This window comes from Panthera tigris, chromosome F3, assembly GCF_018350195.1.
Source record: "Panthera tigris isolate Pti1 chromosome F3, P.tigris_Pti1_mat1.1, whole genome shotgun sequence".
Taxonomy (NCBI): Eukaryota; Metazoa; Chordata; class Mammalia; order Carnivora; family Felidae; genus Panthera; species Panthera tigris.
The window spans coordinates 13738248-13760191 of record NC_056678.1 but is presented as its reverse complement, the minus strand read 5'-3'; the positions used below and the strand labels follow the sequence as shown (position 1 = coordinate 13760191).

The window sequence follows — 21944 nt, the reverse complement described above, 5'->3', positions numbered from 1 at the left end:
TAGAGTACTCCACCAGGCGTAAGATACAGCATTTACCTTTAAGAAACTTGAACGTTGTGGGGCAGGAAGAGAAAAAAAGCAATAATTTCACTGTAAGCTGGTAAATGTAACGAGGGCACACAGAGCATTAAGGCAAAACACAGGAGCAACACTCCAAAGGGGCCTGGAAAGTGCATCTCCCATACACGGGTCAGGGTTGAATTAGAGAGGCACGACCAAGGATGTGACTGCAAGCAACCATGGGGGACGTAGTCTCTGCAAGACTGTCGTCTTCACATTGATGCCAAGCTTGAAGTCTCAAGCTCAATGCGGTTGGGAAGGGAAGAGGGGGGATGTAAAGTAGGACAGCAAGGATGGGGTAGAACCCACAGTCTTGGAGCTGCGGTAGTCTCCTATGGCTTCTACCGTCCATGGCTGTCCCACAGGAGAAGCTGGTGTCCTTTGTCAACGGAACTAAACCCACTGGCTCAGAAGTCAGAGAGGTGGAAGGAGGACCCCAGGGCAGATGCAGTGACTGCTACCCCACACCAGTGCGGTGGGCCCACGAAGCGGTGGAAATGTGCGAGCGTTGCGAGTTGACACATTACAAAGACACAACACCTGAACCGTAGGGTTACCGGTAGTTTCCTGTGGCTGGAGGGGTTGATGCCAGAGAGGGAGCACAGGGTGGGAGGGAGGTACGGTGAGGGGAATGAAAGATGAGCCCAAGCAACAGGTCAGGCAAGACCACTGAGGACTTTCTGATGGGTCAGGATGGCGGGACACCAGATCCTGAGGGCAATGGTCACCACTAACTAGGACGGGTTATCCTATTTTCATTTCAAAAAGTTTAAAGTGATGGGCACAGCATCATCTTCCCCTCAGGCCTCAGCTCTCCCCATTCTTTCCTTGCCCACCTGTGTCCTTAACAAAGTCTCTAGCTCTCCCCCAACACTCTTCTTGCCTCAGTGTCTCCAACAAGAATGCAAGAATACAGGGGCTCCCCTTGGTCTTGCAGTGCAAGTTCCGTTCCTTCCTTTTTGAAACTGCCCTGGGCAGCATTTGCCCAAGCAGGATGGAAACAGCCATGCTGTGACTCTCCTGAGAACAGAAACCCTGTTTATATCATCCAGATGTCCCCACCGCCTAGCATCGTGCCTGGTACTTGGAAGGTGTTCAGTAGACGCAGGTTGATTTGATCAAAATCAAGAGCTTCTCATCAAATGCTTTGCTTATATGATTTTTCAATTTTATTAGCGGATTTGATGAGGTGAACTCTCTGCTCAGCATCAAACATAAAGAAGCAACGGATTTCTCTATTTGAATAGAGAGTTAAGAAGCGACAGGAAAGGCTTCCAGCATCCTTCAGAAAAGCACGTACCTATAGACTCAAGTTATCAGGTGGGAAAGGAAAACCATTCCTCTTCTGGGAAGTTCTTCAAGTCTCATTCTTTACAAACATGTATACAGAATTCTCATCGGTAAGTCCTTCCTTGTCACCATTGGTTTCCTTAATCTTCATAGGACTGCTGGCCACGTTGTTGGGCCAGTTATAATTGTAAAGAGGCTTCAATTTTTTTATATAGATGAAGTGAAATAATCTTCGGAAGGTTTGTTTAACATGTGAGGATGTCAGTCTATGGGCTATTTCCTTAAAAATTTTGTGGGTGATTTCTGCCAACTGCCTGATGATGGGATCTTCATCCCAAAGCACTCTGTCAATAGCTGTTAAGAGCAGAAGAACCTTTAGTTCAAGACATCTCTTTCGTGGTCGAGAAGCTCTAACCCTGAACAAACACCATGTCTCACAGAGTCTCTCCTTCTCTCCTCTCCACCCTTAAATTTCACTATTTTGGCTAGAAGCAGCCAGGAGGTTTTATCTGCTATCCCCACCAGACCTCATTAAAAGAAAAATAGGAATTCTCACTAAACATTGACTGAGTGCCTGTCATGTGCTAAGCATTCTGCTACATGGCATAAATATATATTCATCAAGAGGCTCAGTAGTACTCATAATAATGAGAAAAGTTGGAATCTGTCTAAACATTCATCAACAGAGAACCACGTAAAAATCCGCCATATCATAAGATGAAATGGCACACACATATTACTACGATGATGCAAACCCCTGTTTCTTGGCATGAATATATGAATATTGGCATGAATATATGAGGAAATGAGAAAGTTACACAACTTTTTGATAATTCAAAAAATAAATATATAATAGCTTATATTCTTTAAAAATATCTGAGATAATACATATACCAAAAGGCTAATGTCATTATATCCAGACACCAGGCTTGTGGGAGTTATTTTCTTCTTAACAAGAAGAAATGGGGGGGGGGGGAGGGGAGGACAGATGTGGAAAAGGGAGGAGAAGGAGCAGGAAGAGAAGGAGGAGAGAAAGAAGATTCTGAGGACACGGAGGCAGAATTACAGGGCTTAGCATTTGCAGGTTGTCCACAGATAGGTGTTGAAGAAATTAGTGAATGGGGGGAATGAAGGAATAAAAAAGGAAGATCATAATGTGTCGATGTCGGTTCATCAGTTGTAACAAACATCTGGAGTGGGGGAGACGTTGATGGTGGGGGAGGCTGTGCAACATTGTGAAGGCAGGAGGTATATAGGAAATCTCTGTACCTTCCTGTCAATTTTGCTGTAAATCTAAAACTGCTTTAAAAAATAAAGTCTATTACACACACACACACACACACACACACACACACACACATGGAAGGGAGGGAAGTTGCCACCCTATTTTCTATCCCACCTGTTTGTAAATCTGATCCTGATGAGGACATAGAGGGTAAGAGAGAGATGCCAAAGTTTGGACGTCTTGAGAGCAAACACTGTTCCTTAATTCTCTCCGGTGCAAGTGGAGAAAGGGGAGGGAATGGAAGGGAGGAAAGGGAAGCAGAACAGGGAAAGGAAGAAAAGAAAAGAGAAGAGAAGAGAAGAGAAGAGAAGAGAAGAGAAGAGAAGAGAAGAGAAGAGAAGAGAAAAAAAGAAAAGAAAAAGAAAAGAAGAGAAAAGAAAAGAAAAAAGAAAAGAAATAAAAGAAGAGAAGAGAAAAGAAAAAAGATACCCTTTAACCTAGTTTTTCCGTTGATTCCTCCCTACCACCCTTCTCCCGTCCCTGGCACCATTATAGAACACATGTGAATTGAATCACAGAGAGTGAATTCATTTAGACTTATACATAACTCATACATACAGATTTCATTATAACTTCAACACTTACCTTCAAGCATGACTTCAATTTCATCTCTGAGCAGTAAATGGCCACCTGATTTTGCCAAGTACCCTACGCACAAAGTAGTATTAGAGTGACCCCAAAATACATTGTGGAAATGCATCCTCTAATCTAGCTGCCTCCATAGCTTTCCTCAAAGCAAACCATGTCTTAGATTATCCTTGGAACACCTTTTAGTGCTTTCAAATAATTATTATTTAATGATACTTTTTATGGAGATATATTTATGTGTATCAATGTGCATAAATCATATTGGCACAGCTCAGTGCATGATTACTGAGAACATTTCTAGCTCCACTTAGGTCATTAAATAGAAAAACTGTTACCATTCCAGAAGTCTCTGGCATGCCCTTCCCAATCTCCTCCCCCACCCCTTAGACTATTCTTTAGCTCAACTTGTTGTTGAGCATTATCGGGAGATTCATCCAACTTCTTTAATGAAGCAATAGTTCATTCATTTCCACTGCTACATATCAGGAGTTGGCAAATAAAGTTTTCTTGGAACAAAGCCAAGCTCATTGGCTCATATATTTATGTATTATCCATTGCTACTTTTAGCCATTCTGCTTTTATGGCAGAGCTGAGTAGTTTTGACAGAGACCAGACAGTACTCATATTTTAAAATAATTACTATCTGTTCCTTTACAGAAAAAGTTTGCTGAACGCTGTTATATGATACTCCATCTTACGAATGCAGCATTTAAAAAAATCCATTCTGCTGCTGCTGAACAATTTGAGGCTATACGAATAATGATATTATCGTGGGCATTCTTGTACATGAATTTTGGTATGCATTTGTACGCATTAATGTTTGGTATGTAGCTAGCAGAAGACTTATTGGCTAAGGGATATGCTTATCTTCCCCTTTAATCGTTACCGTTAAACAGTTTCCAAAGTGGTTGTATCAATTTTCACTCCCACCCGTAACTATGAACATTTCCATTGCTTTGCCTCCTACCGCTTGACGTTGTTAGTCTTTTTCCTTTCAGTTATTCTCATGGATTTGGTGGCATCGCACTGTGATTTTCTTTGCTATTTTGGTCATGATTAATAATAATTTTATATAGTATTTATTGGCCACTTTTATATTTCTTTTGTAAAATGCCTGTTCTAACAAGTCCCTTGCCTGTTTTTATATTGAGTTGTCTTTTACTTATATGTTTGTAGGCGTTTTTATTCTGGGTACTAATCTTTTTAAATGTTACATGCCTTACAAATTCTTCTCCTGCTTTGGGGCTAAACTTTTCCATTTTTTTTTTTTAATAAACAGAAGTCTTTAATTTTAATGTAGTCCAGTTCACCATCTTTTTATTTATGGTGAGTGAATTTTGGGGTCCTTATAAGAAATCTTTGCTGTCTCAAGGTCATCCTGATATCCTACTACTCAGTATTTACTTCTAGAAGCTTTATTGTGTTACCTCTTACATTTTTGGATTGTAGATCCAACTGTAATTATATTGCATAAAATAGGAGTCAAGATATTTTTTATATCCCTGTGTGATTAACCCAGAACCGTTAAAGCAAACACTGTCCTTTCCCTATTGCTGCGCAGGGTCACTTGTATCATAATTGTGTGTGTGGCGGGGGCGGGGGGGGGGGGTAGTGTCTTGACTTCATTCGATCACAGTGCCACTGCCACATTACCTTCATGGATACTGTGTCCTGATATCTACCCAGTACTATAAGTTTTCAACGTTGTGGTTCTTCCTTAAATCATCTTGGTTATTCTCAAACCATTACATTTTCATGTAAAACTTAGAATCAGCTTGTCTCATTTCACACGCAGACACACCACACACACACACACACACACACACACACACACACACTCAGAGCCCCTGGCGAGATTTTGTTTGGGATTGCACTGAATTTACAGATCAGTTTGGGGAAGAGTCGAAGTTACCATACTCTCTTGATCCTTTAGTCCACCAACATTATGTATCTAAGTTTCTAAAAATTGTCTCAGGGTTTTCTGGTTTTCTGTGTACCCATCTTGGGCATCTTTCTGTAGTTTTATTTTGAGTTATTTCAGGATTTTTTGGTGCTATTGTATTAGGCATTTTCAAAAATTTGATTTCCCGATGGTTTATTCTTAGTGTATAGAAATCCAATTGATCTTTGTATTTTGATGCTATGTCTAGAAAGCTTGCTAAATTTATGTATTAATTCAAACAATTTTTCTGAATTCCTTCCAGTGTTCTAAATATTTTTAAATATAATTATTTATCTACATATTTTTAAAGTTTTATTTTCCTTTGTCCAAACCTAGATGTGTTATTTCTTGTTATTATCTTATTTCAGTTTTGGAAAATTCTTGGCCTTTACCCTTCAAATATTTTTGTCTCATTCTTCTTCCTCTCTCCTTATGGATGTGTATTTCTCACCTTTTCACCATGTCTCATACTCTTACGCTCTTTTCCTATTTTCTACTCTTATCTCTTCAAACTTTGATCTTGAAGCTGAATATTTTGTTCTGACAGATCTAATTCTCAAAGTCTCTTTTCAGGTCTTTCTAATCTGCTGTTCATTTTACCCACTGAATTATGCATTCCATTTTATTAATCTTTTAAACACATTTATAATTTCTATTTTAAAGCTCATACCTACTTCAAGAATTGTATATCCTGGATTCTATTTCCATTGTTTGGTTTTTTTCTTGCATGAAAAAATTCTTTCTATATGTCTGTTTTTTTTAATTTTATTTTATTAAATGTCAGCTATTTTGTACAGAATTCTATGCCGATAATGGGAATTTTTAGGAATTTCTTGTCTTTTCTTATGGATTTATAAAGAATCTTTGGACAGTGAGAACTCACCCTTCATTTGTGGTGTCATCTCAATTTGGGTTCTGACTGTTTATAGTGGTTTTGCCCTGCAGAAGTATTTACTTTTTTTCATAGTTTATCAATCTTTTCCTCATGGTTCCTAGATTTTGACCTTTACTTTAGAAAGGTCTTGCCCACCCCATGACTATACAATAAATTTTTCCATACTATTCTACTTTTATTTATCATTATGGTTTCATTTTTAGCATATGAGCCTTTGACTATCTGGAATTTATTTGAAGTAAGTAAGATAGGAATGAAATAATTTTTGAAATTCCAGATGGCTCACCAGGTGTCCCGAAGCTATTTAAGGAAGATTCTATATTCTCATCACTGTTAGTTAAAGCCAATGATTCACTTTAAAACACTGCATGTTTTGATAGTTATTTCTGGACGGAACTTTGTTCTACTTGTTTGTCTATTTATTCCATGTGATTTTAAGTACTGTAGCTGTATTAATATCTGATAGAGCTAGTCCCCCACCCCCACCCCTGGCCCCATCTTTTTTTTTTCTCTTGGTCAGAATTTCCTGGATATTCTTGCATGCTAACTTTCCACATTATTTTTAGAATCAACATGTCAGTTTTGCAAAAAGAAAGCCATACTGATATTCGAATTGGCAGTTCATTCCATGCATAGATCCATGTAGGAAAGAATTGGCACATTTTATTTTCTTTGTTTTTTTTTTTTAAGTTTATTTATTTATTTTAGAGAGGGGGGAAGGGACAGGGAGAAAGGGAGAGAGCGAATCCCAAGCAGGCTCTGTGGAGCCCGATGTGGGGCTTGGATGCACGACTCTGAGGTCGTGAACTGAGCTGAAATCAAGAGTTGGACGCTCAACGGACTGAGCCACCCAGGCACCCCAGAATTGGCACATTTTAAAATTTGATTCTTTCTTTCCCAAAATTTGGTTTATACCCTTCTATTTTTTCAGATCTTCTTTGTGTCTTTCAGTAATACTTGCAAGGTTTTTTTTTTTTTTTCCATAGAAATATTGCACGCATTGTAGTTTCTTTTTCCATCCCCCTTCCTTCCTTTCGTCCGTCCATACTCCTTTCATTCCTTCCTCCCTCACTCATCTCCCACCCTCCCCCCGGGACTCTTATTTCTTTTTCTTTTCTTCCTTCCCCCCCCTCTTTGCTGCTCTCTCCTTTTCCCTTCCTTCTTCTTTCCTCTCTCTTCTTTTCATTCCATTTAGGATTTTGTAGGCACTATTCTACTTTATTTTAGGGTTGAATACTGAAGTGGAGAAATCTAAGGCCAGATTTACTTATTTTGTAACTTATAGATGACATTTCCCCCCCAAATGCTCAAAGAATTCTTTAACTGTGAAGTTCCGTAACTTTATTAAGAAATGACTTAATGCTGCATTCTGTATAAAATGTTTCTTGAAAAAACATTTGATCAAACCTCAGTTTATTTAATTCTTTTATTTCTTAAATTATACCTTTTTTTAAAGTTTATTTATTTTGAGAGAGACAGAGAGCATGAGCAGGGGAGGGGCAGAGACAGAGGGAGAGAGAGAGAATCCCAAGCAGGCTCTGCACTGTCAAGGCAGAGCTCAAACTTAACCAAACCATGAGATCATGACCTCAGCCGAAACCGAGAGTTGGATGCTTAACCGACTGAGCCACCCAGGAGCCCTTTGGAATGAATGCCTTTTTGCTCTAATCATTTTCTTTTAAAAAATTTTTTTAATTTTTTTAATATTTATTTATTTTTGAGAGAGAGAGACAGAGACAGAGGCAGAATGCGAGTCGGGGAGGGGCAGAGAGAGAGGGAGACACAGAATCCAAAGCAGGCTCCACACTCTGAGCTGACCGCAGAGAGCCTGACACGGGGCTCAAACTCATCAGCCATGAGAACATAACCTGAGCCGAAGTTGGACGCTTAACTGCCTGAGCCACCCAGGTGCCCCTAATCATTTTTCTTCTTCAGGGATATTTATGCATAGTTGGCATTTCTTTTATCTATCTTCTGGATTGCTCATTGTCCCTTAGCTTTTCAAACTGTTTCTTGCCGGTTTTCATTCCTCTTGCTAGCATTTCTCAACACTGTACCTGTTGTTCCTTCCTTCCTAAGGTTCTCAACAATATATATTTTCTCTTCTGCTGGTTATAGTGTACTAATGGTTATATAGTTTTTTTCTTACGCTTTCCCCCCATTCTTTGAAAGCTGATTTTTCCCGTGCTCCCGTTCTCCTATCATATACTGCCTGTGTGTTGATATTATACCTTAGATCTTTACATAACAAAGTTTTGGGTTCACAGAAATATATATCATGGTTTTTATCCGGTCTGTAGAAACATTTTCTAATTTTTTTTCTGTCCTCTATTTTCCCCATGGAAATACCTCTGTAGAAAAATAATGCCTTTTTCAATTATTTATTTTGGGATCTTGCAATATTAGTTATAGAGGACTGTTGGCAGAAAGTTCCAGGGTAGAATTCAGGATAGGAGCTCTTTCTGGTTTGAAATAAAGTTCTTATGACACAGGATTTTCTGCATGTTTGTGCTGCGTTGCTCCTCTAAGCCCCAGAGAGATCATGAGCTCTAGTGATGAGCCTGGTTTGATTTGTCTTCTACCTTCACTGACTGACAGACTCCTCTCTACAAGTCCGACTGACATGACTATTTCCTCGGTCCTGGGTGCCCCTGCTACTCCATGATGCTAAATAGGGTCAAGGGAAGATCCCACTACCAAACAGGGAACTCACCTCCTGTCATTCCAAATAAAGGTTTATTAATTTTGATCTTTATGGTAACAAACTAGTGAGGGGGCAAAAAACCCCTGTTTGGTCAGGTTTGTACAAGATCAAAAACTTTAGCTGTCCTCTGTTAGAATCTTCCTGCACCTCCCCTCCCCCCACAACACTTTTGAAAGAACTTTATTGGATCGAGTAGCATTTCCTCATCTGTAATTTGTAGTTACAGTTGTCCTGTTTTATTGAAGATGGTATTTGTATTTTTTATATTCTTCCTGCTCTTTGGGTAGTGATTTTTAGGCAGCGAAGGGGAAGAATTAGCAATGGTTTGCCACCATCTTAAAATCTGAAATTCATCCTGTTGAATACACTTTGTATAATAATACTTACTGTGTTAGCAAATAGAACTCAATTCTCATCACATATCTAACTTTGATTAATAGATACCACCATGGCAGGTGCTGCCCCTCATAAACCAAGAAAATTTGTATTTTTTTAAGAAAGACTTCCAGCTGCTACCCCATTCTGTACCTTGTAAGGCAAATTAAAAAATGAGAATTGAATTTTATTTACCAATTAAAATAACTGATGCTTTCCTCAGATATATTCGGGAGCTTCTCAGGAACCCCAAGGTGTCAGATATCAAATCTGTAATGTAGTTCTCATGAGAAACAAGCTGAAAATAAAATGAGGGGGGGGAAAAAAAACCTCAGTCATCGGCAAAAGCACGTTTCTTCTGGAGAGGCTTCCAGAAAAAAGAGCTTGGTTGCTTATACCAAATTAGGCCCAATTTAAACCTTGGAGATTTCTATGTATACACTTTACCCTTTTGTTTGTAGATGTTATTCAGTTTATTATATGATTCCTAAGCCCAACTTTGTGTTTCCAACTTTTACGTGGCATTCTTCCAGCCCCGCTTGTCTATTGCTGCAATTCATGCTGGTTTCCAGAGCACCAGCTCATTAAGATGATGACAGAGTAACTCCAGTTTTGTTTCTGGTGATCTGAAATGCTGTTCCTCCCTTTATCACCATCCGGAGCTCAAAGTAGGTGGGTTGGAGAAAGATAATCAGAGGCGATCCATGTTGGGGAAGAAGTGGAAAATTTAATTTTTTTCTGGTCTTAAGCCCTAGCTTGTAACTATTCATGTCTTATCTTTTCTTCACATTCCTTCTCCAGGGTCCACTCCTGTCCCTGCCACACCTTTCATCACTTTGGGTCTCCTTTCAAGTTATTTCTAGAACTCCTAAGGTAGTAAACATTGTGGGGTTACTTACAAGATTGTTACAGATGTTGAGCACCACCAGCTCAAAATTGTAATATTTGTCTTTGAGCAAATAAGATGTTGACCAGTCTAATTCTGAGGTACAGATTGTTAATGTATGTCTACATGCCTGTGAAGCAGAAAAAGGTCACTGAAGATCTGCTCGTCTGATGTTACCAAAAACACTATGATTCTCTGCAAAACTAGGAAAAACGAGATCACAGGACTTACTTTAACTACACTGATATCTGTGTCCTCCAAAAACAGGATCAGGGGCACCAAGCCTCCGAGAACCACATCATTTAGCATCCACGTGTAATGACTCATGTCCCTGAGTAATTCACCAAAATGTCGAATGGCCATACTCCGAATGCCTTCATTACTCTACAAATGCACACAGAGAAAGGTCACATCTGAGGATATTACTAAAGCTTTTTTTTTTTTATAAAATTTTTTTTTAACGTTTATTTATTTTTGAGACAGAGAGAGACAGAGCATGAACGGGGGAGGGGCAGAGAGAGAGGGAGACAGAATCGGAAGCAGGCTCCAGGCTCTGAGCCATCAGCCCAGAGCCCCACGCAGGGCTCGAACTCACGGACCGCGAGGTCGTGACCCGGGCTGAAGTCGGACGCTTAACCAGCTGAGCCACCCAGGCGCCCCTAAGGCTTTTTTATTTAAGCAGTGGGAGATACATATCTCACACTTGCGTATATATGTTTAAATATATTTACATGTATATATACTATATGTGTATATATATCATGTAGATATATGTACATACATACATATATATAATTATAATTATCATTTATGTTTAGAAAAGATTCATCTCAGTCTAAGTAGTCCGCTTTTTTCTGATTGGAAAATAAAGATTCGCTTACTCAAATTCAGATGCATTATGAAAATTCCCTGTGAAAAGTGTTTCTTAAATTCAGGAAGATGGTATTTAAGAACGTTCTAAAAATATAAACTGGAATAATCTGTATAACCTGGAAGTAATTTCTATAAAGGTACTTAAAGTAACCATGGTGCATTCAAAGGCTGGAGGCCTTTGCAGATTACTGGTGAATACCAATGGCATAAGAACCAGGTTTCTAAGAGCTTGCTTATGCCAAATAGGAAGGTTTTGGGATTATAAAAAGCTAGGAGAGAAAAACTGCAAGTCAGAGAAGAGGTTAATCTTTAAAAATATCGTATCACTTCCCAGTTTTTGTTCATGATTTCATTAATTGCTTTTCCTTTCTGTTTTCAGAAATATATTAGATATATTCCCAGCAAAATACAAATGGCTAATGTGGCTTTGTATGTTCCTTCCCGGAGGTAACAAACGTGGATCAAAGCTCAAACCTAAAGCAATGGTCAAGTCATGTCCTTGGGGCTAGGAAGCTGATGTAAACAAGCAAAGCAGGTAGCAGGGAGAGGAGGGGGGCTTGAAGCAGAGGGCTCTGGCCTCTCTCAGAGAGGGCACCCAGCTCCTGCAGACCGTTGCCAAATGGGTTTGTGGGCTCCAGTATTCTCAAATCTTCTGGTATTTCATTTACAATTCAGATTTCTGGGAGAAATCTCCCAGTTTAAAAATAATGGACTCAGACAACAGTCTAAATGTAACACAAATGACATAAAATGACAGCCAAATGTAACACGCCCACAAAGTGCATTCATCTGTGGGTTACCTGTTGTATCCTTAGTCTATAGGAAGATATGCTAAGCATTGAAAGCCTATCTGGACCAGTGGAAAGAGCTTTTAGTGCCCCACACCTGACGAAATCCTGTTTTTATTCCCCATAGATTAAGCTTGAGCAAATTATTCTTTTCTTTTAAAATGGAGACACATAGTGGGGCGCCTGGGTGGCTCAGTTGGTTAAGCGGCCGACTTCGGCTCAGGTCATGATCTCGCGGTCCGTGAGTTCGAGCCTCGCGTCGGGCTCTGTGCTGACCGCTCAGAGCCTGGAGCCTGTTTCGGATTCTGTGTCTCCCTCTCTCTGACCCTCCCCCGTTCATGCTCTGTCTCTTTCTGTCTCAAAAATAAATAAACATAAAAAAAAATTAAAAAAAATGGAGACACATAGTGTCATAGTTTTATTGATATCCAGTAGTTTTCAAATACTCTATGTCCAAGGGATGACTTAGGGTAAATCGATATTTGGTACTTTCCTCTCTGATTTTGCCTCTTTTCATTTGGTTTGGTTTGATTATTTATTTATTTAGTTTAGTTTAGTTTAGTTTTTTTTTCCCCAAATAATAAATAATTTATTACATGGACATTCCCACTACTTATTAGCCGTGTGAACTTGGCCAAATATTCATTTCTCTTTGCTTTATTTTCCTTACATGTAAACTGGATAATAGTAATAGAGCTGTTTAGAGAATTATATGAGGTAGTCCATGTAAATCCCTTAGAATAGTGATTGGTACTTAGTAAATGCTCAATAAATCCATTTACCATTATTATTACTATGTCTTTATGAAAATAATTTTTGCCACTAAATTTATTCTTTTTTTATAATTTTTTTTCTTTTTTTATAATTTAATAATCTGTGCCCTTCTTCAATGAAACCTGAATAATTAAGAGCCTATAAATTTTGGCAAAATAATTTTCTACGAAATAATTCTCTGGTTCACAAACAACTCATAGAAGTGTTTAAAAATAAATAGATTCTCCATGGCATATCAAAGTGTTGTTGCTTATTAAAATATCTTGCTTTCACCCAACTTTTCTAGAACACATTTACTATACAAAATGAGAATTTTCAAAATGCACAACTTTTTGATGAAAGACCTTTTACTTAGAGTTTTGTATGATAATAACTAACACATTTGGGGCATTGTACCCGTCATCTCTAATGCCCATAATACACGTGCCACTCTCTCTATTTTATAGGTGGAGAGGTTAGAACATTAAGAGACTAAACCACCTGCTCAAGATTTCACAGCTCATAAGAGGCAGAACAGGGATTTGAACCCAGGGAATCCAGACCCAGGGTTAGCCGAGATACAGCTACTGAGCTACAATTCCTCTTTCATGCAAAGACAGAGGCTATTTTTTGCTTCTCTTTTCTTATGGGCCGACTTTTCCAGGTTCTCACGGGTTAGTTTTATATGTATATAACTATATATAGAGAGATTGTACTTCTTTGACTCATATTGTTATCTCTGGAAAAGATGGTGCTTCTGCACAAAATGACTGTCTTCTGGGCCTTCAGCTTATCTATAAAACCGAATGATGTCACGTATGTAACTGTAACTCACGTGATCCATCAGAGGGCAGTAGCTGGAAGCAATCCTAATACACAAAGAAGAGTAGGTCACCTTGTCCAGTTTGCCTAAGAGTCTTCGAAGGGTGAGTAAGGCCCGAATTATAACAGTCTTTTCTTTTGAGAGGAAGGCATCCAAGATGGATATTAATAAGCTGCAGACATTTTCTATCTATAGATACAAGAGGAAAATGGTTGGATTTTGGAGCTAGAAGGAGACTTGAGGTAGCATTTGGTACCAAACACACCAGAGTTTGGGCAGCATGCAGGGGTGTGGGGGGGTTGCCCCCAGACGGTCAACTGTCACATTGTCAAAAATTTTGTAAGCTGATTGTTAAAACAGACTCTCAACTCTAGACAACAAACTGATGGCTGCCAGAGGGGAGGGGGGTGGGCAGAGGGTGAAATAGGTGAAGGGGATCAAGAGTACACTTATCACAATGAACACCCCATGGGTCATGTATAGAGTTGTTGAATCGCTCTATTGCACACCTGAAACTAATATAACACGGCATGTTAACTACACTGGAATCAAAATTTAAAAAGTCACTCTTAAAAACCAAGTTTGGTAAATCTGTAAAGAAATAAAACAAAGGTAATAAATACTCAAAACTTATCACTTCCTATTTCTTTGCCTCCAGTTTACTCTTATATGCCATTGAGGGCATATGATACATGTATCCTATCTGTATGGTAGGAATATTAAATTGTGATGTGCTACTGTGTATCTCTCCCCAATTCTTTGTTTAATGACGCCCCTTTGACAGCTTGAAATTAGCCGCATTGAGAGTACCTACACCAGAGAAATTGGTGTTATTTCCAGAGAGGTGACCGTTAAGCATTCACCAGCACATCACGAACAGTGTGACCTCTAAACCGGGTGCCAGTGACTTGTGTGGACATGAGAGCCACCGAGCTGCTGAGCCAAGGCCTGGGAGTCAGAGACAGCAGATTATAAAGCAAGGAAAAAGGCAAAAAGGAGACACCTTCTCTTCTCAAAGAAGAGAAACAAAGGCTGGGAAGAAAAGAAGCAAAAGAAACAGAGACCATTTACCAAAAAAAAATAGCCAGAGGCCTTGCATCTGGCTAGAAAGTTGTCTTTACCAATAGATAGTATGTGATCTCAGCCCAGCTCCCTCTCCACTGTTTCTCTCTTTCTCTCCTAGCTAACCTTGACATAGAATCTTCCTTTCAGTTGTTAATAACATTGGGAAGAGTGCCAGACAAGGCGATAAATAGCTCTGATTACTAATAGCATGTACACTGACATGTGTGATTTATCTAAAGCAAACAGACCATGGCTCATGTCTCTCTAAGTGCAAAAATGGGTGCCCACTGACCGGCTTTGAGCATTCAGAGACCATGCTTCATAGATAAACAAGGATTTATTATTAAATTTATTATTCAATCAACAATGGGTTATGGAATCAGCATAATGCCATTATGCGAGATACTTTGGGATGGGTGAAGTAGGTGATGGGGATGAAGGAGTGCACTTGTGATGAGCACTGGGTATTGCATGTAACTGCCACTAAATTGTACATATGAAACTAATATTACACCGTATGTTAACTAACTGGAATTCAAAAAACAACTAAGGAAAAAGGAATTTATAAGAGAATTACAAAACATAAGGGTATGCTTAGATTCAATCTTCCTGGAAAGCAAGAAGTGTTCACGTGATTCAGTAGGAAACAGCGTAAGACAGTGATTCTCAAGTTTAAACTGTGTTAGAATCACTTGGAAGACTTACAAAAACACGGGTTGGTGGCCCCCCCACCCCGCCCCCACCCCAGGATTCCTGATTCCCCCACCCCCACCCCAGGATTCCTGATTCCACAGGCCTGGGGTGGGGCCTGACAATTTGCATTTCTAACAAGTTTTCTGGGAGATGCTGACACGGCTGGCCCAAGCATCATACATAGAGGATTTTTTTTTTAAGTTTATTTATTTATTTTGAAACAGAGCAAGAGAGTCGGGGAGGGGCAGAGAGCGAGGGAGAGAGAGAATCCCGGGCAGGCTCTCCACTGTCCGCAAGAGCCTGACTCGGGGCTCGAACCCACAAACCGTGTGAGATTATGAGAGTCAGACGCTTAACTGACTGAACCACCCAGGTGCCCCATAGAGAATTTTTGATATGAAGTATTGTATAAGCGAGTGCTGACAGTTGCTGTGGCTCTGAGAAGAACGAGGCTGCCAGGTCAGAATATTCCGCGGAATTTGACTTGAGCTGAAAAAGGAGACAAATGTGAATATGTGTGGGTGAAGGAGGAATGTGTTGTGAGGTGTGGAAGAAAAACCTTGAGCGAGGGCCCCAAGATCGGAATTAATGTGTCAGCACCTGTGTGTATTGAAGGGGAAATTAACTTAACGTGTGCGTGGTTTCGACTGAAAGAAAGGAGTTTGTGTAGGACGATGCTGCTCGATTCCGAGGGCAATAAATGATTTTGTGGGGAAAATGTACACAAGGTCATTACGCTCCTGAATTTACTTACACCACCAGTTCTACTCAACCCAATTTTCTTGCCGATAAAACATCAGGCTTTGATACTGGTTTAGCTGTTAGAAACTGAGAAATATCAATGTTTTATCAGTAAAGATATTGAGCAATATCAAATCTCAGGTTAACTTTGATGGTGATGGCATTCACAAACCACACCCACCCCCCTCCCCACACACACACACACACACACACACACACACATTCGCGCGTACCTCATTGATAACTGGCGCCATGTTGGCAATTTTCTGGAGGCTCAGTTTGCTAACTGCAGGATTGGAGTCATTGACCCAGTTTCTGAAGAGAACCAAAAATTCTTCTGGGAATGGGTCCTTGAAGAAGTTATTCAGAAGCTGCAAGAAAACAGTCAACAAGATCATAAGCAGAATAAAGGCCAATGCACGATTCAGTCATAAAAATCAAGACATTCTCGGTAAAACCATAGCATGAATCTCACTAAAATTCCAAATGCTTATATGTATCGCTACACACATTTCTGTGTTCATAATCTCTGAGTTCTCTGGAAGGAGCAGTAGCAGTCATAATAGGAAATAAATGCATATATATCTATATATCATCTGTATCTATATCTGTATATGTCTCTAGTTGACCTTTGATCAACACAGGTTTGAACTCTCTGGGTCCACTTATATGCAGATTTTTTACACCACAGTACTATAAATGTATTTCCTTTTCCTTATGATTTTTTACAATAGCATTTTCTTTTCTCTAGCTTACTTTATTGTTAGAATACAGTATATAATACATATAACATACAGAATACGTGTTAATTGATGGTTTATGTCATTGGAAAAGGCTTCCAATCAACAGTAGGCTATCGATGGTTAGGTTTTTGGGGGACTCAAAGTTACATGTGGATTTTTGATGGTATGGAGGTCAGTGTTCCAACTCCCATGTTGTTAGAAATTATATATATATATACGTATACTTGTGTATATATATGTATATATATACATGTATATATATACGTGTGTGTGTATATATATATATATATATATATGTAAATTTTGTTTTTCTCTCCATTCTCGGGAACTTAGTGACTCAATTTAAATTACCTCCCTCTCTCAGATTGTAGTTTGGTAGGTGAATTCCTTAACAGAGAATGGTTATATATACTCGGAGGCCGTGCCTACCATGGGCCAGGCACTATGCTAGTAAATGGGGAAACAGTAGTGAGCAAAACAGTCTCAATCTATGACCTTGTGGTCATGACTGGCAAGAAAGGCTGATACTGTACAACGATGCTATACTACACTGTAAGAGATAGGATATTATGCCAATGAAAACAGAGTTGCTAATTGTGATCAGTACTAGCAAGAAAAGCTACAAGGTGCCACAAAAACATTTAAAGGAAAACTGAATTTAGATTGTGCATTTGTAGACTGAAATTAGAATGAGGATTGTTATTTAGATTTGGACTTGAAAGCAGAGTTGGCATTAGCTAGATAAAGTGTTTGGAGACGATAACCCCAAGGAAGGTAACCCATGTGCAAAGGCCCTGTGGTAGATGAGCAGGGTGTGTTTGAACATCTGAAAGAAGGCCAGAGTGATAGGATGAGAAGGGAAGAGAAGACTGAAAGGTAGTGAGGCTGGAGGGCGGGCAGGGATGGGGAGGCCAGTTTATGGAGTTTTAGTATTTAATAGCTAATACCCAAAATGAAGATGTGATTACCACGAGCCTTTATACATCTAGTAACTAGCAGCCAAAATATACATATTTTAAAAATGTCTTAGAAACACAAGTGACAGTTTAACAAAAAACATTTCAAGAATTTAAAATATGACTAAGGTCAAGTACACAGAAAAATAGAGAGCAAGAGAGCAAAAGTGAGAGGGAAGGAGAGACCATATATTCTTTTCAACATTCCAAACAACTTTCACAGAAATTGATTATCAGATCAAAAAAATCAATAACTTCCCTAAAACAAATCATTTAAAAAGCACCTTTAAAAAAATCATGATGTATGTAAGAAAAGAAGAAACCAAGAAGAAAGTTTAAATGGAAGAAAAAAAGCCCATAAGCACTTGGAAATTTAAGAGAATTCTCCCTTTTGTGGATCAAAATGGTAAACCACAGAGGAACTCAAACATCCAACAAAGATTACTGCAGAACAATGAAAATGAAAATAAAATAGATGTGTACATGGTGGTTGGAAGTAAATGCACAACTTGACTTTGCTTGAAAAGAAATGTTAAAAATGAATACATTATTTATTTCCTGAAATTATGAGAAATAAAATATCACAAGAAATAAGAACATGCTAAAGAAAATTGGCGTAAGAAAATAACAAGGAGAGAAGCAGGGGTTATGGACTTGGGAATCAGAAACACAGTGGATTAATCAATCTAATGGCTGTGCTATGGGAAAAAAAAGCATTATAATAGACAAGTTTTGACCAATATCATATTAAAAAGAACAAACAAAATGAACAGTGAGAAAAGGGGTGTGACATAGATTGAACTTTAAAGAGAATATTGGATATTCTCTATGTCAATGGTTCCTAACCAAGATGCACACTAGGATCTTCTGGGACAGCTTTTCTTTTCTTTTCTTTTCTTTTCTTTTCCTTTCTTTTCTTTTTTCTTTTCTTTCTTTCTTTCTTTCTTTCTCTTTCTTTCTTTCTTTCTCTTTCTTTCTTTCTTTCTTTCTTTCTTTCTTTCTTTTTTAATGTTTATTTATTTTTGAGAGAGAGGGAGAGCACGAGTTGGGGGGGAGCGAACAGGAGGAAAAGGAGGAAAAGGGTTAGAAGCAGGCTCTGCCCTGAGACTAGAGAGCCCAATGCAGGGCTCAAACTCACAGATGGCAAAATCATGAGAAACTATATCCATTAGAAATAGACACTAAAGTGTACTCATTGCTTTTGGAATATCATGTCTTCTTGGCCTTTACTTGAACCATGATGTATTCTTTTTTTTTTAGTCAGGAGATCATTTGGACAATGTTGATATATTCAGTTCAAATCTAATATAACAGAGTTTATATTAGCCTTTTATGGCTTTATGTTTGCCTCATCTTTCTCTCACCTGGAAAAACTTGGTGCCAACAGTATTAATATATTTGCTTACTTGCTTTCTGCTGTAAAATTTATACCATAGTCTTAAAATTATAGCATCAACATACAGTATCTATAAACCTCCTGGATAAAAGTGAATATTTCTTTACAGAATTTTTTTTGTCCTTAGAATATATTTCACTAAGGATGTATTTATTGTCAAAGTACATGTTCATAGGTCACTTTATATCCTTCACAAATGTGTGTATTTGAGGGAGAGACACAGAGACAGAGAGAGGAATATACCATTCACTGAGAAAAACACCAAGATCAGAATGGGTAAATGGGCAAGGGAGAGGTCAGATAATTCACAAAATGGAACTTTAAAGGCCAAGGCAAAAACACATGATTCAGGAAAGTAATTTGAACACAAGTAACAATATGGTATCCTTATTTTTCATACATCAGGATCATATACCTAGAAAATCCAAAGGAATTAACAAAAATATTATTAGAATTACTGTTAGGGCACAGGAGAGTAGCTGAATTTAAGACAATACAGTCTAATTTTCCTGAACATCCCCAGCAATAATGAGCTTGAAAATTGAATGAAAAAGGCCACATTTGGGAAAACAGTATGGAGGTTCCTCAAAAAATTAAAACTAGAAATACCAGATGATCCAATAATTCCACTATTGGGTATTTTCCCAAAGAAAACAAAAATACGAATTCAAAAAGATACATGCACCCCTATGTTTATTGCAGCATTATTTACATTAGTCAAGATACGGAAGCAACCCAAGTGTCCATCCATAGATGAATGGGTAAAGATGTGGCACACACACAGCGGAATATTATCCAGCCATTAAAAAGGTGAGATGTTGCCTTTGCAGCAACACGGACGGACCTAGAGAGTATCACGCTGACTGAAATAATTCAGACAGAGAAAGACAAATACCACACGGTTTCACTCATATGTGGAACCTAAAAAACAGAACAAACAAATAAACAAATAAGAAGCAGAATCAGGTTCGTAAATACAGAGAACAAACTGATGTTTGCCAAAAAGAAGAGGGAGGGGGAGAGGGACAGGCAAAATGGTGGAAGAGAGTGGGAGAGACAGGCTTCCAGTTATGGAATGCATAAATCACGGGAATAAAAGATACAGCACTGGGAACACAGTGGTATCGTAATAGCGTTGCGTAGTGAAAGCTACACATGCAGTGATCATAGCATAACGCGTAGAGTCATAGAATCACTATGTTGTACACCTGAACCTACCGTAATATTGGGTGGTAGCTATCTCCAAACACAAAACAAACCCGAAAACCTGTACCCAACGTGATACTTAATAAAGATAAATTTGAGAACCAAAACAAAGAAGCCACATTTACACTGGCAGCTTAAAATAATACAAAGTACGTAAGAATTCCAAAATTAACATGTAAGACTTATATGAAAATGGCAAAATATTGAATAAAAAAAGAGAAGTGGAAATATTGTAAAAATTCCTAAGAAGCACATCGCTTTAATTCAACTGAATAGTTTCAGTGAAAGTGTTTTTCCTTTAAACCTGACAAAATTATTTTAAAATGTAACCAGAAGGACAAATACATAGGAAGGACTAAAGACATTTTGAAGAGAGTGTAGGGAAAGTTGTTTTGCAAGATATTAAAGTTTACTGCAGGGGCCCCTGCGTGGCTCAGGACTGGTTAAGTGTCCGACTTTGGTTCAGGTCATGATCTCATGGTTCGTGGGTTCAAGCCCCTCGTCAGGCTCTGTGCTGACAGCTCAGAGCCTGGATCCTGCTTCAGATTCTGTGTCTCCCCCTCTCTCTGCCCCTTCCCCACTCATGCTCTGTCTCTCCCTCTCTCTCAAAAATAAATAAACAAAAAAAAATTTTTTTTTTAAATTTTATTGCAAACTGCCATAATTCCATTGTGATATTTCCACAGGAGTGAAAATATAAATGGAACCTAACAGTGTAATCCGGGGTAAACCCTACTATGGGTGTGTGTTGTGTGTATGTGTGTATGTACATGAAATTAATAATAGAATTCATGAAGGTAGTATCACCAGTGAGTAGTGAATTTAAGGCTTATTAATTAAATGATGCTGGGATCGGAAGTTAATTATTCACTGAAAACTAAAGTTATATCCTGCTTCATGGTATACCATATAAACTTCATGGGAAACGACATTACATGTAAAAATTTATATAAATGTGAATAGATTATAAATGAATATTTGTCAATTCTTCAGCCACAGATTTTTAATGCTTAATTTTTTAAAAAAAAATCACGTTTCATAAACAAAATTAAAAGGCAAACAACAAACTGGGCCCCGGTTATCAACAGGCGTTATAATTAAATGTATAACATGCTTAACATCCTTCGCAAATTTCTGTGTGTGTGTGTTGTGTGAGAGAGAGGGAGAGACACAGCGACAGAGGATCACACAATTCATTGAGAGAAACACTAAGACTTTTGTAGGCAAACGGGCAAAGGAGAGATCGGATTGTTCAGATTATGGAAATTTAATTTCTGAATGATGATAGTTTTAAAATGTTCAACCTCTCGAAACATTTAAAAATTAAGGACAAGTCAAATCACATCCTCCTCTGAAATTGGAGAACTCATCAATAATGGCAAGAGTGCAGTGGGAGCACCCACAAACTGCACGGGAGTCTTCCAGAAATCAGTCTAGCAATAACAATCCTTGGCCTTGAGAATGCTTAGACTCTTCTGTTATCATTTCAGATACTTGGAATCTATTAGAAGGAAGTAAGCTAAAATACTAAAAGAAAGAAGATTTAGGCACAAACATGTAAACTCTATGGTTACTTAGATCAGTAGAAAATTAGAAATAACATATATAAATAAATGTCATAAGCATCAATAGTACCGTGTTAAATATTGTTGGCTGACAAGACTAAACTAAGGTAAAATACATAGATTGTGCGCTCAGAACAGCTAAAGGCCACGTCACCTCACAGTCAACTGGACAGTTGAGGATGGCCCAGAAGCTTCAATTAGAGAAAGCAGTAGAAGGATGTGGTCATTACTCAGCTCCTGGAAGGACAGGCCTGCCAGTCTCCAATAGCAGTAAGCACTATATTCATGATTAGACAGGCAATCAGGGTTCGCTATCG

The 21944-nt window shown here is 38.5% G+C and overlaps 1 protein-coding gene across 3 annotated transcripts in view; it reads right to left on the bottom strand.

Moving 5' to 3' along the window:
• Positions 1-1216: 1216 nt before the first annotated feature.
• Positions 1217-21944, bottom strand: part of MROH9 (maestro heat like repeat family member 9) — an 88405-nt gene continuing 67677 nt past the window's right edge. Inside the window, exons 16-22 of one of the 3 annotated variants that reach the window (XM_007088719.3) lie at positions 15995-16132; positions 13275-13451; positions 10257-10409; positions 10039-10155; positions 9335-9437; positions 3221-3283; positions 1217-1704 (exon numbers count right to left, since the gene is read on the bottom strand). In XM_007088719.3, coding sequence (XP_007088781.1) covers positions 1418-1704; positions 3221-3283; positions 9335-9437; positions 10039-10155; positions 10257-10409; positions 13275-13451; positions 15995-16132 — 1038 coding nt within the window. In that variant the 3' untranslated portion in view covers positions 1217-1417. Of the gene's footprint in view, positions 1705-3220; positions 3284-9334; positions 9438-9476; positions 9802-10038; positions 10156-10256; positions 10410-13274; positions 13452-15994; positions 16133-21944 lie in introns of those variants that run through there. The other 2 variants (XM_042976742.1, XM_042976743.1) reach the window with 2 other exon arrangements.